At 48.9% G+C, this 15504-nt stretch overlaps 5 protein-coding genes across 5 annotated transcripts; all 5 read left to right on the plus strand.

Moving 5' to 3' along the window:
• Positions 1 to 530: 530 nt before the first annotated feature.
• On the plus strand, positions 531 to 1394 carry ETH_00006820 (golgi SNARE protein, putative; the record flags this gene model as incomplete). Its single annotated transcript, XM_013377890.1, has 1 exon — positions 531 to 1394. The coding sequence occupies one exon, from the start codon at positions 531 to 533 to the stop codon at positions 1392 to 1394; it is 864 nt and encodes a 287-aa protein (XP_013233344.1).
• Positions 1395 to 3063: 1669 nt separating this feature from the next.
• ETH_00006825 (Whole genome shotgun assembly, reference scaffold old set, scaffold scaffold_12, related) lies at positions 3064 to 7260 on the plus strand (the record flags this gene model as incomplete). The annotated part of the gene is made up of 6 exons (XM_013377891.1): positions 3064 to 4468; positions 4602 to 4762; positions 4917 to 5266; positions 5426 to 5730; positions 5952 to 6431; positions 6659 to 7260. The coding sequence occupies 6 exons, from the start codon at positions 3064 to 3066 to the stop codon at positions 7258 to 7260; spliced, it is 3303 nt and encodes a 1100-aa protein (XP_013233345.1).
• Positions 7261 to 10168: 2908 nt separating this feature from the next.
• On the plus strand, positions 10169 to 12544 carry ETH_00006830 (uncharacterized protein; the record flags this gene model as incomplete). Its single annotated transcript, XM_013377892.1, has 5 exons — positions 10169 to 10219; positions 10376 to 10479; positions 10626 to 11060; positions 11203 to 11545; positions 11654 to 12544. The coding sequence occupies 5 exons, from the start codon at positions 10169 to 10171 to the stop codon at positions 12542 to 12544; spliced, it is 1824 nt and encodes a 607-aa protein (XP_013233346.1).
• Positions 12545 to 13102: 558 nt separating this feature from the next.
• On the plus strand, positions 13103 to 13829 carry ETH_00006835 (uncharacterized protein; the record flags this gene model as incomplete). The annotated part of the gene is made up of 3 exons (XM_013377893.1): positions 13103 to 13207; positions 13418 to 13711; positions 13785 to 13829. 3 exons carry the CDS (start codon positions 13103 to 13105, stop codon positions 13827 to 13829), a joined length of 444 nt encoding a protein of 147 aa, XP_013233347.1.
• A 571-nt stretch (positions 13830 to 14400) lies between these two features.
• Positions 14401 to 15090, plus strand: ETH_00006840 (uncharacterized protein; the record flags this gene model as incomplete). The annotated part of the gene is made up of 1 exon (XM_013377894.1): positions 14401 to 15090. The coding sequence occupies one exon, from the start codon at positions 14401 to 14403 to the stop codon at positions 15088 to 15090; it is 690 nt and encodes a 229-aa protein (XP_013233348.1).
• Between the last annotated feature and the right edge of the window lie 414 nt (positions 15091 to 15504).

Raw genomic sequence — 15504 nt, forward strand, 5'->3', positions numbered from 1 at the left:
ACTGTGACACTCTTACAAGCACACATTTGCATACCTTCTTCCGTAGTGAAAAAATGGTCAGTGAGCTTATGAATCAGGCCACGGGGTTTGCTGAAGTTGAAGTTATGCGCCTTCTCCACAACTCAGGCAACACGTTCCGACGCAAGGAGAATGCTCTTAGGAATCATTCCATAGGGAGCAAAACTGCCCGTTTTCGATGCAAGAGTGTCCCGTGCTTTTGCTAGACCCCGCTAGTGAGCGCGGTCTCATAATTCGGGAAGCAGGACACCACCTCAAGCGCTGCATGCATGGGAAGGTTGGCATGACTGCAGATAGGGGGGCATATGTGCTCACTTTCGCAAGGGAGCAGCCAGTTGCTCGACTTGCACATCGGTTCATAGATCCAGCTCACGGAAGTGCCAGCGCTGGCTGGCACGCTGCAAGTGGGATGCGCCGAGTGGTGCTATTCAAAGCAATCCTTAAGCAGGTGCATGCTGGCCAGCGTGGCACTACTACTCGAGGTAGCCTGTGATTTTCTCAGAGCTAGGACAATGGCAGGCACACAACCAGGGGAAAATATCTCAGAGTTGTACCCCCAGTGTGTGTCTTTAAGAAAGGAACTAGACTCCCTTCTTCGTACGGTGTCAACTCCTGCGGTTCCGCATGGAATGACAGCTTCATCAGCTAAGGGCGTGGAATGTAGCAGCAGCGGAGTGTCGGCATCCTTTGTTGGATGGGATGGGCGGGGAAGCTGCTGTACTTCTGTGGCAAAGCTGCAACGGTTCTCAGCACTGACGCGGCAGTTCTGCATGCTCGTCATTCGACTTCAAGATGCACTTGAGAGAGCGAAGTCGACTCAGCTGTCGCGGAATATGTGCTCCATGTGGGAAAGAAGAGTTCAAGACATGGTTGCAGATGCAGAGAGCTTCAGCAGAGAAGCTGAAAGCCGTGTGAACTTTGAGCAGCAGCGAGTTCAAGACGCTATTCGTGACCGCAAGTTGCTACTGGGTGATGCTGAAAACAAGAAGAGATGGGGTGATGTGCGCAATGCGGAGCTAATGTATGCGAAGGAGAGAGACCGCCTACAAGATTCCCGCACAGTGCTAGATTCAGTACTTAGCCAAGGCTGGGGCATAGTGGGACAACTTGTCTCTCAAAACGCGTCACTCAAAAACGCAAGAAGAAAAGTGCTCGATATGGCTAGCAGTGCGGGTGTCGCCTCCACACTGTTGGGTGCAGTTGGCCGAAGGCAGCAGGGAGACAAATGGCTCGTATATGGTGGAATGGTTGTGACTCTCATCTTTTTTTTCGTAGTGTATAGGCTATTTCATCATGGCAGCATATTCGTTTTCTCCAGCAGTGTGGGCAAGGCAGAGGACGGTACAAGTTTCGATGACTTGGCTCAGGCTGAATAGGAACTGGTCCATTTTTTTATCCCGCCGAGCTACGTATTCGGTCTTTGGGTGGTGTGAAGCCAGCAGTCACGCGTGCAAACTTTCCGGGGAGAACTTGCAATTGCATCTCCCCAGTTTTGAATTTGTTGATTTTTTAGAATGGGTCTCTATTTGTGCACCAAGAGTTGTTCGATGAGCAGTCCTGGAAGTTTATGTTAAGTAGTCAAATCCAGACACAAAAGCGGGGGCTGCACCACGTACACGGTGCTTCAAGCCTTCAAGAGGGGCAAACTTCATACGTAGAGCAACGTAATCGCAGTTGTAACGTATTTCCTGGGACGTATCCTGGGACGAACGTAAATATTGTAGTATTCTGGTTGCTACAGGAGGGGATATGTGCGATGCTTGTTCTTCCCTTTTTACTCGGGCTTGTCAGCCAAGCAGAATGCTTCGACCCGTAGAAACAGAGCGTCCAATTGCCACAAAGTAAATGCAGAGATGGCTGCCCGTTCTACGTGCCCGAGAGTTAAGCCGAAGTACTGTACTGCCGAAGCTTAACCGCCGCCGAAAGGCACAGGCGACGCTGCCTTTCCACTTGGGAAAATGCGCTTTCAAGGAAAATGCAGGAAATGGCGTTGTCTGGATTGAACATGAAGTACAAAAGGCCCCAGTGGAAGGGAACATCCGCTGTCTTCACTCACTGCTGCTGTGCTTGACCACGACTCTCATCTCCACATTGGAGGAGCCAGATCTCCCGGTGGTCTACGCAGCATGCTTATTATGTCAGGAATATATGCTGTCAGTTCCTTGTGACTCCTTAGAGACGGCTGCACAGGAAGAAAACTTGTAGAGTGTTGGGCGGCTGACCCAACATTTGATGGCAGCCAGCGAGCGAGGTGGGGCATTTCCAAGAAGCCTTCGTCTGCGCCACGCCTCTAGAGTAACGTGATTGCTTTATAATACACAGGGTTTAGCACTCATTGCCAGGATTTGCTCAGAGAGCATACGGCATTCGAGCACGCGTAGACACTGGTATGTATGTACGTGTTTCCCCTCGCTAGCGGGAGTAATGCATATTAAAGCTGCCCTTCCCGAGGAAATGAAATGCAGGTGGCCTCGAACTGCAAGCACACAATCACCTAAAGCACATGGATGCATTTTTATCTTTTCAGTTGAAGGTGTAGCTGTATGGCTCTGCCGGGTGAAATCACCAGGTCTCTTCCTATGAGCCAGTTTCTCTGCCTATAGGGAGTAGAATACAGACAAATAAGTCGTTTTCCCTAGTAAGGTATTTTGGTCATGCTGATAACCTGATAATGAGGTGTTTCACAGAACTTCCGAATTGCTGTGTCTGGCGATCACCATCAGCGCCAAGGGGCCGTTGCGGCGCGGTGACCCCACAGTACGTAGTTGCTGAACATGCATGCGTTATTCAGTGTCTAATTGTTTTTAACGAGTTTTAACGGTACGGCTAATGAGTTTTTCGGAAGTGAGTTGCGACGAAATCTCCCTCATTTCTCCCCGAATTCTCATCGTAATCCCCCGTGGGTGGTCTTCCGGTTGAGTGAATGGGTAACATCAAAGTGACTCCCCACTCAGAGAATTTTCGCAGCACCTGCTGAGCGCTGAAGTGACTGTAGAGATGGTCATGGCTTGGATAATAAGTGGCCATAGCCGACAACTGCAACGAATGGCCCCTGGCATCTGGTCGCTGACTCTCTGCTTGGCTGTTCTTGGACGGCACATGCTTAGCACGGCCCTGCAAGATGACGCACGCATAACAGAATCATTTTCATTCCATAGATTTAGCAGCAAAGATTCTTCTGGCTCTAGGCATGGCAATACAGCTCCGTATTCTGATCACGACGACCTGACCAGAAGATCCAATGGCCCTCTTCAGGACATACTTGAGGAACCTGAGCATCCACCTGGCGTCATTGTCCGTCCTGACAACAGAAACAGACATATTATGACGTTGTCATCTTTTAAAGCACCAACAACATCTCCTGAAGGCCCGCCAGCCCGGCGGAGAAATCTCCGGTTTGGTGAGCATTCAGATTTGGTGACGGCGCGCACATTATCGCAAACTGAGACGGAAAAAGGCCAGATCGAGAGACCTTTTGCAGGCTTAAAGGCTAACCATGGAAAGGGTGAAAGAGAGAACCCCAACGTATCGGTGGCTTCTCTTCGGCAAGATAAAATGGATGATCGAACGACGGCGCCTTTAAGCAGCATTTACGAGAACGAGAGCGATTTTTACGGGCCAGATGACGCTGATGTGGACGAGAATGAGAAGGAACACGAAGAACTCACTGACGAAAGCGCGGAGACGCGGATAGCACGTGAAGAGACACGCACGATCAATGAAGTCGTTGGCAGTATATCCATACCTTCTCCCTTGGCTCATAGCCTATTGTATCGGACGAGAGATATTTCTAACCCCCTGAATTTCGCAAACTTCCTTGCAGAAGGCCAGGAGTGGCTCATTCCAGGTGCAGGAAGTCTTTGGGAAGGTCTTGGGCGTCACGTAGACTCACTTTTCTCCGGACTGTTCTTAAAAACTGCCAGTATTTTACCAAATTATCAACGCAATGTGATTATATGCTACAAGGAGTACAAGCCATCAATGTGGATAGAAATGCTAGGCCAGAGGAATCGATTTCTTCGCCAGCTCGCTTCTTTGTTTCAAGGTACGCATCGCATGCAGTCCGTCTATCTCCGCAACCTCGGCATGGAAATATTTGAAGTTCCCCCTTTGTGGCGTGTTCGTGAGTTTATCTCAACCGTGCTGAAGTTGAAGAATTACGTGAGCCACGTATACACTGACCACTTGGTCAGCGACTTTGACGACGAGACCCAAGTACCTCTACCAGGAGACGCCGGAGTAGGAGAAGTAGCTGCGGAGCCTCTGGATCTTCGTCGCCTTGATGCCATCAAAAGTGGGCAGCATCGCATGGCCAGTATAAACAGGGCCCCTAGTCGCCGGCTGGAGGTCATGACAAACGATCCCTTCACTTGGCAACAGTGGGCTATCGTAGACAGTGGCCCTACGAGGTGGGGTATTGAGGCCCCGAACGCATGGGAAGTCTGGACAGGTACACTGTTCCACTTACGAAAGGCAGTCTTAGTGGTGTTTATGTAAGGGCGGTTTTACGCCATATTACGGTCACCACAAGCGAAGAGTTTGGCAGTAGAGTGTACATTTTGGGCGTATGCGGATTTTATCAGGCCAGGGACAAAAGCCAAGATTTACAGTTGCCGTAATAGATAGCGGTGTTGATTATGAACACCCGGACTTAAAGAACCAGATATGGCGGAACCCTGATGAGATCTGTGGCAACGGCATAGATGATGACTTTAATGGATTCGTGGATGATTGCATAGGCTGGGTGGGCTGCAATTTTTCCGTAGTCATATGTTTTCTTCTGCACACCGAGGCTGTGAAATTGAGGCACCAAATCATGGAAAAGTGTTTCAAGGAATCTGTGTTTCAGGGAATCTGTGAAGTGTTTAACTGTACATTGTGCTTTTGTGCTGGTCCAGGACTTTGTAAAGGGGACAAACTTACCAATGGATGACAATGGCCACGGTACTGCTTCTGCTGGAATCATTGCAGCCGAGCCGAATAATGGAATAGGTCTTACTGGGGTCTGCTGGGGGTGTGATATCTTAATACTGAAGGCACTGAATGAGGATATAAAGGGGACCATAAGCGCCTTTGCGAGGTCTTTGGACTACGCTATTGGAAAAGGGATAATGCTGTCAAATAACAGCTACGGGGGTAGGGGTAGTGGTTTCAGAGGCCTTCAAGAAGCCGTTCAACGAGCGCGACAGGCAGGAATGATTGTCGTCGCCGCTGCAGGAAACTACAATGGAAATAATGACAACGACAAGTGAAGCGATATGCATTGAAGGCAACCCTATTTATCATGCGTTGAGTCTCAGCTGCTCCTTTTGTGGAGAACTGAAGAACTGTGAAGCACAACACGCACTTTCGGGCCCCGTCCCTTGTATGAACTTGTTTGGTGTTTAGTGCGCTGGTTCTTGTGCAGGCAACCTGTATTCCCAGCGTCCTATGATCTTGATAATGTCGTTTCCGTGGCAGCAATAAGCCGCAACGGCCAGCTTGCGCCATTCAGCAGTTATGGGAAGAAGCAAGTCGACGTCGCTGCACCGGGTGCCAACATCATGACAACATCGGCCCGAAGGAGCTACAGGTCTGTCAGCGGAACAAGCTTTGCTGTACCTATGGTGACAGGCACGCTTGCACTGCTGTGGACGCGTCTTCCGCAACTAAACTACCGCCAGGTCATTCAACGGATGCTACGAAGCGTGAAGAAGAACCCTCAGCTTGAAGGTATGCCCAAAATGACATATTTCTTACAAAATCGTAGCTTTTCGACAGAGGTTTTCAGATTTTAACTTAAATCATTCACAGACTTTAAATTGATGCGAAAGGAAAACAAGGCACTTGCGCAACAAATGGAGACAGCACTACTTTTCTGTTCGATGGTGGGCAAGCGTTGGCTGACCCCAGAGAGCTCAACCACTTGATTCTTTTCTTTTGTTTGACTGCAGGGTTGATCGCAACTGGAGGCACCGTTGACGCGTGGAGCACGCTAGTGAAAGAAGACTTAATAGACCCGTACGCCGCCCCTCCCGTTCTTCCCATGACATGTGCCTCAGCTTCTTGCAGCCAATACGCGACCTGCTCCGATGCGCAGGGAACAGCGAAGTGTGTATGCAATCGTGGGTTCGAAGGAGACGGAAAATTTTGCAAGGATATCGACGAATGTATTTTTAGTCCATGTGGGCCTGCCTCCGTGTGCGTTAACACAGTCGGCAGCTATCAGTGCAAGTGCCGAAAAGGATTCCAGCAGACGCGGGAAGCATGTATAGACATCGACGAATGCAGCCTCGGGATGCAAAGATTGATTCCACCTCCATGCCCGGCACAAGCCCGATGTCACAACTTCAGCGGGACGTTTGACTGCATTTGCCCAGGGGAAACAGCATGGAACAGTATTTCAGGATCTGCGGCTCAATGCCTCAGAATAAGTAAGGTGGTTGCAAAGTCGATTCTTTTGGAAATATAAGAGAAGCCAAATAGTTCCTTGACATGTTCCACCTATGCTGGCATTTCCACTGAGTTCAAACGGTTTTTGAAGAATTTCGCTCCCTGGCATCCTTCCTAAGCACAGCGAACAAACTGTGGGAAACACTCATGTGCACTTGGCTCTTCCCTAATTCTTGTCTCTGAGGGAGTTGTGGTGCTGGTTTCTCAGACTCCCCCAGCAGGGGACCCTGCGCAAATAATGGCGGATGCGGTGCTAATGCTCTATGCCAGGCACTTTTCACGCCAGAGCTAACGCGAAAGTGCAATTGTGTCAACGGGTTCAAGCCCCTCCGCTTGGGTAGTCGGGAGATTGCAGTCGCCATGGCTAAATCCAAAATGACTTCATTTGACAATACAGTATGCATCCGTGAAGACATTCTTCCAGAAGAACAGGCGTACTACATCATAACTATGCACCGAGAGCGGCTCAACCAGATGCGGGAGTCTCCGTTAAGACAGACCACCGCAGGATACACTGCACCGACAACATTTTCCGGGGCACCACGCATGGAGCATGCCAATGGCAACGCTTTTCCCCAGCGTGCTCCTTACATTCCATATCCACCTTCATCAGGACTGATGATGCGATCGCATGCTGTCTCCCCTACTGCTCCAGTGCAGGCTCTGCCCACGGAAACACAGCCTCGCATGCCTTATCAGGCTTCTCCTCCAGGAACACTTTTTTTGGCCGACTCTGTTGAACCCCCTTCCTTAGCAAAAGAGAGGCTGTTACCAAAGAGCTCTTGCTTGCTGGGCGTGTGCTTCCGGTAGTCGATTGACTCCTGCGGCTGGCAGCATACCCCCCATAACCATCATCGTCAGCGCTGAAGATATGAATAATGGATTCTTGATCAAGATTGCCCCAATTCAAAACTTCTTGCAGGCCACAGAGTTCAAATGGTGGCAGCTTCTGGTTAGTAGTCTCCATGCAGCCAAATGCGCGTGCGGAGTTCTTTCGACTGCGAAGTGCTGCGACCTTCCGCGGAAAGGAATGTGATGCATGTGAAGCCATATCTCATGGAGGCTGCGTTATTCCTAACCAGTATGCCGTGGTAGCTTAGAACATATCCTCTAACTTCTGACTGCGCTCTGAAACCACGTAACTGAAGTGAACCCATATCGCATGTTAGGATGCAACTGAAGTAGCTCAGCAGAAATTTAGCTCTTTTCCCCCTCAACTGACAAGATGACTTCCTCCGCTGGGTCTTTCGGGTTGTCCAGCTCCCTTGCTAGACTGCTCTATGAATGGACCACCGTGAATTTTTTATGCAGCTTCAAGCCCTGGACAAGGGTGTGCTGTTTTCTAGTCTACTCATTTCAAAGCGCTTTTGATCTTATGAAGGGGTTGAGGGGCTGTTGTTTTTATGGAGCGTGGGTCAAGTTCAGTTCCTCCAGTGTTAATTCTCACGAGCAACCGCTTCCTAAAAAGAAAAATGAGTTACCTATTCACGACTTACAGTTTCGTACTCAACTGCAGAAAATATTTTCATGAAGAGGGTAACCTTAATTTTGCTAGTGACTGGACGTAAATTGTTATGGTTTGTCCCCGGGCTCCTACTTGTGTAGATGACCGCCCTGCATCCACCCAAGGTTTTTGTACACGCCTATCACCTAAAGATTTGTGCATATTTTGTTTTCTTTAATAATGATACAAGACCAAATATTGGAGCCTTCGCTGAAAGGCTTGGGCCAATAAACTTTTTTTCACGAGACGCAATCGGAGGGTCACCTCGCGGATGGCTTGCTTCTTCAACAACACCCTCCGAAAGACGATAAACCCCTCACGTACCCTCGATACTGTGATGTTAAACAGTAGGCTGAGCGCAAACAATGCTTTTAGGGGCGCTCAGTGTGACCATTAAACGGCGGTACATCTCCACGAATCAGAGACCAGTGCCTAGTCGCCTAGTCAGCACGCTCGGGCGAGTGACACCTGGATTTCCACCATCTATTCAAAGGATGATCCAAATATAAATACAGAAAATTGAAGTTGCAAATATTTTCGCCTGTAATACTCGTTTTTAGGGGAGCAGGTGCTGAGTAGAATACAGGCTTCTTGAATGGGCGCTTGAACTATTCGCTACCGATACTACATTCTACTAGCAAATAAGAAGAAAAATGTTCACAAGTTAGCCCCTCTATCTCAGTTCTACAAAGAACGTGAAGGGAAGATGGCTGCAGTACGCCTACAGCGGCTTCTACGGCTCATTGAGGAGTCCCGTCCATTTCAGCATGGATCAAAGGGGCATTTTGCCTCACAAAAACTTGAAATCGCATACCGTGAAATTAACTTGCTGGCAGATACGTCACTCATGGACCTCACTGCAGGTAAAGGCTGAGCGAATAAGGAAAATTTCGCCTGGGATTTTGCCTCAGGTTACAGATAGTGTTTCTACTGTTGGTAGACCTTGAAATAGCGTCCGCACGTGTTAGAGGCTGAGTTTGCTTGTTACTTCTGAGCTTTCGTCTTGATCCGCTTTCTTTTTCACCAGATATGATCCTTGCTTTTTGCTTAAACGCCTGCGCTCACGGGGATGAGGACAAAGCGAGTCACGTTTTTCAGGTTGGTCACGCGAAAACCGTGTCCCCTTGTCGTATATAGCACAGCAATTGTTTTCATAATGAACTTGCCGATCTTACATGGAGCAACACGCTATCCGCAAACAGCGTGGAGCCCCACATCTGTGTTCTTGCGAACTCACAAAAGCTCTTCGACAAAGTTGGAGCTGCAAGCTCGCAAACAAGAGCAAATGGACTGCTTTTTCGGTGAGATTGTGTTGGATGCATTTCGTAAAGCGGTTCTGAAGAGTTGCAACAAAAATAACGGGCCTCCAGTGCTTCATTAACGCCATCACTGCTGCAGTCTTAGTGTCCCCGTTTACAACTGGACAGCGGGAGTAGGGCGCTTCTTTGTTCTGCAGGGCATTCCTGGAAGCTAAACAGCTGCAAAAGGCTGCTGTGAAGGGTATAGTGGTACTAGAACAACATGTGGAAGCGTTCCAATTCGTAGAAAAAGCTCTTCTAATCGCCGGTGAAGAGCCACAGTCAGCGCCGTATGACACTGACTGAAATGTACCTGCTCTGTAGTCCTGTCTTGTTATAAGGATACACAGGCTCTCTAATAAAGTGTCTGTCTGAACATTCACAGCACGGACCTGCGTGGGCTGAAGATAGTATTGGCAGGAACTGGACGTGCGACACTCTTATCATGAGCGCCTATCCTTCAGATATACTCCTTCCCTAATGCGGGCACATGTGTGAACTGCTTTACCGCAGAACGGGGAGGCTCAGGCACCACGCCATCAAAGTTTTGTTGGTTCTCCTGAGGCCATTTGCTAGACCAGTTTGGGCTCGCAGCTTCTGCAACAGTTTGGAGAGGATATTACCGCTTCTACAGTGAGATGAATGGGAATGCTACAAGCGCCACCAAAGCAACTAAGTGAGGCTGCAGAGTACAGTAGTCTGATTTGACGGGCCGCTCAGCCACTCTGGGTCTTTTGCTGCAGACTTCAAGAAGCGCCTACATCAAAGGGTCTTGGAAAAAATGCCAAAAGTCTACAGGTTACAGCATCTTCAGCTTCTGTAGGCCAAGGTCAAGGAACTGTTCATAAAGCTAATGATCCGGGCGAGTTCAAACTCGTCGTATCTTTTCTTCTTTACGCAGCATTTTGTTTTGAGGATGGAAGTCGACGCCAGAAAGCTCAAAAGGTCCGGCTCTAACATTGTTGCGGTGAACAGGCCACATGTAAATATGCTCACAGCAATAAGCAAACAGGAGAGTGGACATGCCAGTATGATCAGCTATACTTTTAAATGACTGATCCCCGGGGAAAACCGAACAACTGAAACTGCTCCATTAATCTCAGAACTGTGACGTTCATTTCAGGTTATTGAAGATGCCATGCAATTATGCGCTGAAGCCAACGCTCTCCATGGGCGTCTACCGCAGTGGCGTAAGTGCCTTTACCTTTTGGAGCGCAAGCTAGCAATGTAAGTGATGATCCAACCGCCAAAATTTTTCGAGCTGTACATGCTTCTATGTAAGATTTGAAAACCACAATACTCATGGATGATGTTAAAGTGGTTTCAAAGAAGTAGACTTCGGTAGACTATCCAATTTAGTGAGCCTGCTGCAGGATTCGTGGGGGATTAGGAACGTTGGGTGATGCCGTCGGCCCAATTCCAGCAAAAGTGGAAATTCCACACTGGTCAAACGCGATAGAAGCAGCGATATCCCTTTTGCGACTTCACGGGAAGGCAGCTCACATAGCTGGATCAAACACTCTACAAAATGATCACTTAGCGGGTCCTAGAGCAGAGACCCAGTGCAGTGAGCTTTTGAGAGCTTGGGCAATTTTGGAGCCGCAGTTGCCACAAATTGTCCGGGATGAGCTTATTATCAAAGGATCAGCTCAGGCTGTTAATGCCCAGCTGCAGCAACTTCAAAAGTCCATTGAGGCTCCTCGAAATGTGGGGGAGAATGAGCATTTTGCAGGCTACTTAGTAGCCAAGGCCGCGCTCACATACAAATTTTGGGCACTTGCTAGAATAATGACGAAGGTCTTGGGCAGGTAGCGCTGCAGCACGCTGTGCATTAATGGTAGCCTTGTTCCTTTTAGCAGCAGGTGCTTCTTAGAATGATTTTGCAAGAAAGGGCATGGTGAACGGAAGGTTCTTGCATATGTGGAAGTGTATGCGGTGTTCCTGGTACAGGTGGCAGGCTGGAACTGCAAACGCCGCGGTGCTTCAACGGATGCTGGACATAGAGACAGAGTTGCGCTTGCATGAATTTCTAACAGAACTTTACAGCCAGGAAAGTACTAGTCTCTCTCGTCCAGCCAGCCTTTCTTTACTCACCGCTTCTATCCATGAACCATGCCCAATAATAGAGCTCCGAGTGCAGGCTATCAGACGCTTAGACGAGTGTCTTACATCTGTAGCGCATGGAAGCGAAACTGGGGACCTTGTGGAGACCTGCGTCGCAACGATGTGGAATATCGCGAGACCGTGCCTTGGCCCCGAATTTCGGCGGCTGGTCTACAGAAACATGCAGAAGGTTGGCACAGCTCCACAATGCATGCAGGGACGAGTGATTTTAGCTACTGCGTATCGCCAAAGTCTACACGAGTGGTGTTTTGTGTCTGCAATGCGTTTTCCTACATAGGCCTGTAATGCACTGGATCGCTACCAGTCAAGCCAAATCTCACTTCGAGTGCATCTCTCTCATCAATTAGCTCAGTGCGAGATTGAAGAAGAGCTTTTCAAAGCAGCACAAACTACAATTGACAAGGCTCTCGAAATAGAATATAGTTACTGTTCTATGCCTTCCTACAAAACTGAGCCAGCTTCAGCAGTTCAGCCTGCGACGAGTGCTATGGAAAATCCCGTCATGACGTCTACTTGCACCCAGGAAACTGCTGCAAACCAAGCCGACCTTGCATATTCACAACCTCTGACTTGGTCCTTAAGGCGGTTGGGTGAAGTAGTTAGCTTACTATCGCTGACTGCAGGAAACTGCAGCCCTGCTGAGCAGCTCCAGCACATCGCCTTTCGTACCAGGCTCGCGCAGCCGATATCAACGCTTATTGATCTTGCTGAGGGTCTTCGCAAAAAAGCATTGCGTCTTTTAGCTGATGATGAAGCGAAAAATAGTAGCCGTCAGAGTCGCGTTGATAGGCATGGCACAAGCAGGCGAGGCATCGGCTCTCCACAAGCAGTGGCATCCACCGCTCGGAGGCAAGCACTTTCCTTGAGTGGTGAACGTACAGTAAAGTGTATTATAGCATCATTTGGCCATTTAGTCACCCGCGCACGTGATGCTGGCGACGTTAATGCCACAGCACGAGCTGCAATTGCTATTCTTTCTATGGTCCACGGGACTGAGAAATGTTTGAGTTCACCCGTCCAGAATCTTGAGTCCTTCGACGCGGTTTCCCCAGTTGATCTGCGCGTACGACTAAGGCCTCCGCTTGAAACTGAGCTGGCCGTGAACGTTATCGAGGCTGCATATGAGCTGGTTTGTTTTTTGACACGGAGAAAATTAGAGCTGTATTAGCCTTCGTACAGAAGACAACATTAACTTATCTAGCCGCTGCTGTTGCTCTTCATCATGCTGGCCCCCACAGGCTGTTTGCTGGAGCAAATCAAAAGATATTGGCGCCTGCGGGAATGCCGAAGCTTCTTTCTCGTGTCGCACTACTGACGGCAGCTTTCAACCCCCAGAGCAGCCTTCAAGGAAAGGAAGTCGGAACGGATCAATTGCAAAACCATTTGATGACGAAAGGGAGAACCAGCGAGTTCACAGCTTACTTTTGTTTGGGACTAGGCTCAGGTGCGTCCTGGAGCCTCGCCCGATGCATATATCTTAGCCAGAATTTGGCCCTAAGTAAGTATAATGTAAGTAATGTACTTGTGTGTGTTTTCCAACAATGTTACGTGATGCACTGTTGATAAATTGGTAGTATCAAACATGCTTGTATAAGAGCAGGTTGGCGCTCTCAGCGAAATTTTTGGGCAAACATGGCTTGTCTTCAACGGAGCAGTTCACACGTGGAACATATATGGAAGCTTCCTCTCGAACAGCCCGGCAAGAGTAGAGGAAATCAGCAGGCTGATGCCAGTTCTAAAAGAAGTCTTCCAGCGGCTTTTGGAACAGCCACAGAATACTTGCGACGTGGTGGTGCACACCTTTACCGAGTTTTGTTCCCGCGCTGCCCTGGTAAGGCAGCTTGGCTTCCCTGAAAGCCAGCCAACAACTCTTCTTGCATATTGGGGAGCGAGTATCTGCAACGTCGTGGCGCACACTTTTTCTGAACTTTGTTTCCTCTCTGCATTGTTCAAACAATATAGCTTCCCCACAAAACTTATAAAATAATAATGCTTTCGTGGAATTAATATTAGGCTCCACGCGTCAGTGCCCGCATATCAGGCTATTCAAGACTTTGGACTAGTTCAAGAATTTTGCTCCAAGGTTCCCCTCTGGCATATCTCTAGCAGACGGGCGATTCTCGGTGCGCTGCTTCAAGACATTATGCTAGGAGACATACCTCAGCCGATCCTCCCACGGTTGCTAAAGCCACCTCTCACTGCTACCTCAGAAACCGGCGGAGGATTGGACAAGACAAACAAGGGAAAACAACCCAAGGGACAGGCTCCTGGGCTGATGGAGAACGTTTCAGTGCCCAAATTGACTCCAGATATTTTGGTTCTCCTCCAAATTGAGGTAAGTACACCAGTGTGTGCATGGCCGATCAGCATACTAATGTTTCGGAAGAATTGCCTTTCTGTCACTTCAGGATCAGGAAGGATTGAGTGACAAATCAGCTGATTCCAAAGAATAGTGACGGTATGTCTTTTCATGACGGTCGAATTCGCACTATCTGCTCGTCTACTGCTCAGAAAGCAATACTGGAAAAAGACACTTCCACTCGCGAAAACTTATTGCTTCAATGCGGGGAGCTGCTCTGGTCTGCGACTAGTGCCATGGCGACATCTGCGTCCGTTGAATTGACAGAATCAGTTGAGCGTGTGAAGACTGAATTGTGGGCGCGCCTCGCCGCTGCATCGCTTTCTCTAAATTCTACAGCCCTTCCAGGCCTATCGGCGGCATACGCACTCCAGGCTCTTGGGGAAAGGTACTGTAAAGTACCGTATAAAGTTCCTCCCGTTACTGACCATCGATTGCACCTGTGGAGGGGAGTGGCACATGTTCTTTCGGGACTGGCGCTTCTAGCTACAGACCTCACCATGTGAGGAGCATTTGTGTGCAGCTGCAACCGAAGTACTGGTGCAGGGACACTTGCTTGCAGCTGCACCTGACGTTCTGCTGCAGTGACACTTACATCGGGGCAGTCTAAAATTACCATGCAGTTGAGGAGGGTGATTGGCGTGATTGTCTACAGGCATGGGAATATGTGGGCGATTCGCCATCTACTTCAGGCCTGTGAATACGGGAAAGACTCAGATTGCTTGCCACTTCTGCTCTTTGCAGCAAAGGCGCTGTGGAACGCTGCTGCTCCAGTTGTAAACGATGAGTATTACGGAGACCAGGCTTGTCTGGCTGTGAAATCAGCATTGTACATTATACCCACCAGTTGCCGGTCTACTGAGATAAGTTTGATAACCCGCATGTGTATGGGAATTCTTTTTTCCCTTTGTTGTTGCAAGAAGTGGGATGAGCTCTTCCGCATGGCTGAAAGCGCAATGCTACTAGTTCCTAAGATGCTGCATGCTCCCTTGATGAAGCTGCAGATTATTTCTCTGACCCGTTCTGGAACACCTAATCTTCTTCCTAGAATACTCAGCATTGCTAGAAGTGAGACATCGAGTGAGGCCAATTTGCTGTTGTGCTTTGCTCGGCTTGCCCAAAAAGATCCTAGCACTGCGCCAATGGCACTGGAAGCTTATGAAGGAGCTCTTAATCTTTTTGAAGCAGGCAAAGACCCCCATGGGATCATTGTCCATCTAGAAATTGCAGAGTGGCTCCTAAGCTTAGGGCGCTCATGGACAAAGGCCAGTTCACACATTCGTGCTGCCGTGGAACTTCTTAAAGAGCTCCAGTCTCAGCAGGCGGTGAGCGGCCAAGGGGATGCCTACAACTAATTACTCACACAGCATCGAATTTCTTTGTCATTCCACGTCATAAAAATACAGGTGCAATTAATAAAGCAACCAACTCTTCACTCTGTGTAGGTTTTCCTGACCGCCCACTCCATGTTGACAATCGTTGAGTTGCGTGCAGTCGAGGCCTACAGAAAATAACTCCGAGGTAGACGCTGGCTGCCATCCGGACTCAGCAGCGTGCTTAACAAGTTTTATGACCTTTAGTGGCACCTTGCTGAGGCTCGATCACTTGTTGCTCCTGCACATGCAAGCCATGAAGATTTTTTATTCTCCAGACCCGGCAGAGGCTGCAGATTCAGTGAGGCAAATGGTTAATTTATCATCACACATTCTCGAAAATCCCGAAGTTCACAGCTCGAACCAGGGATATGATAACGAGAACTTAGTAGGAGA

This window comes from Eimeria tenella, genomic scaffold (genome assembly GCF_000499545.2).
Source record: "Eimeria tenella Houghton genomic scaffold, Eth_scaff66, whole genome shotgun sequence".
Lineage (NCBI taxonomy): Eukaryota > Apicomplexa > Conoidasida > Eucoccidiorida > Eimeriidae > Eimeria > Eimeria tenella.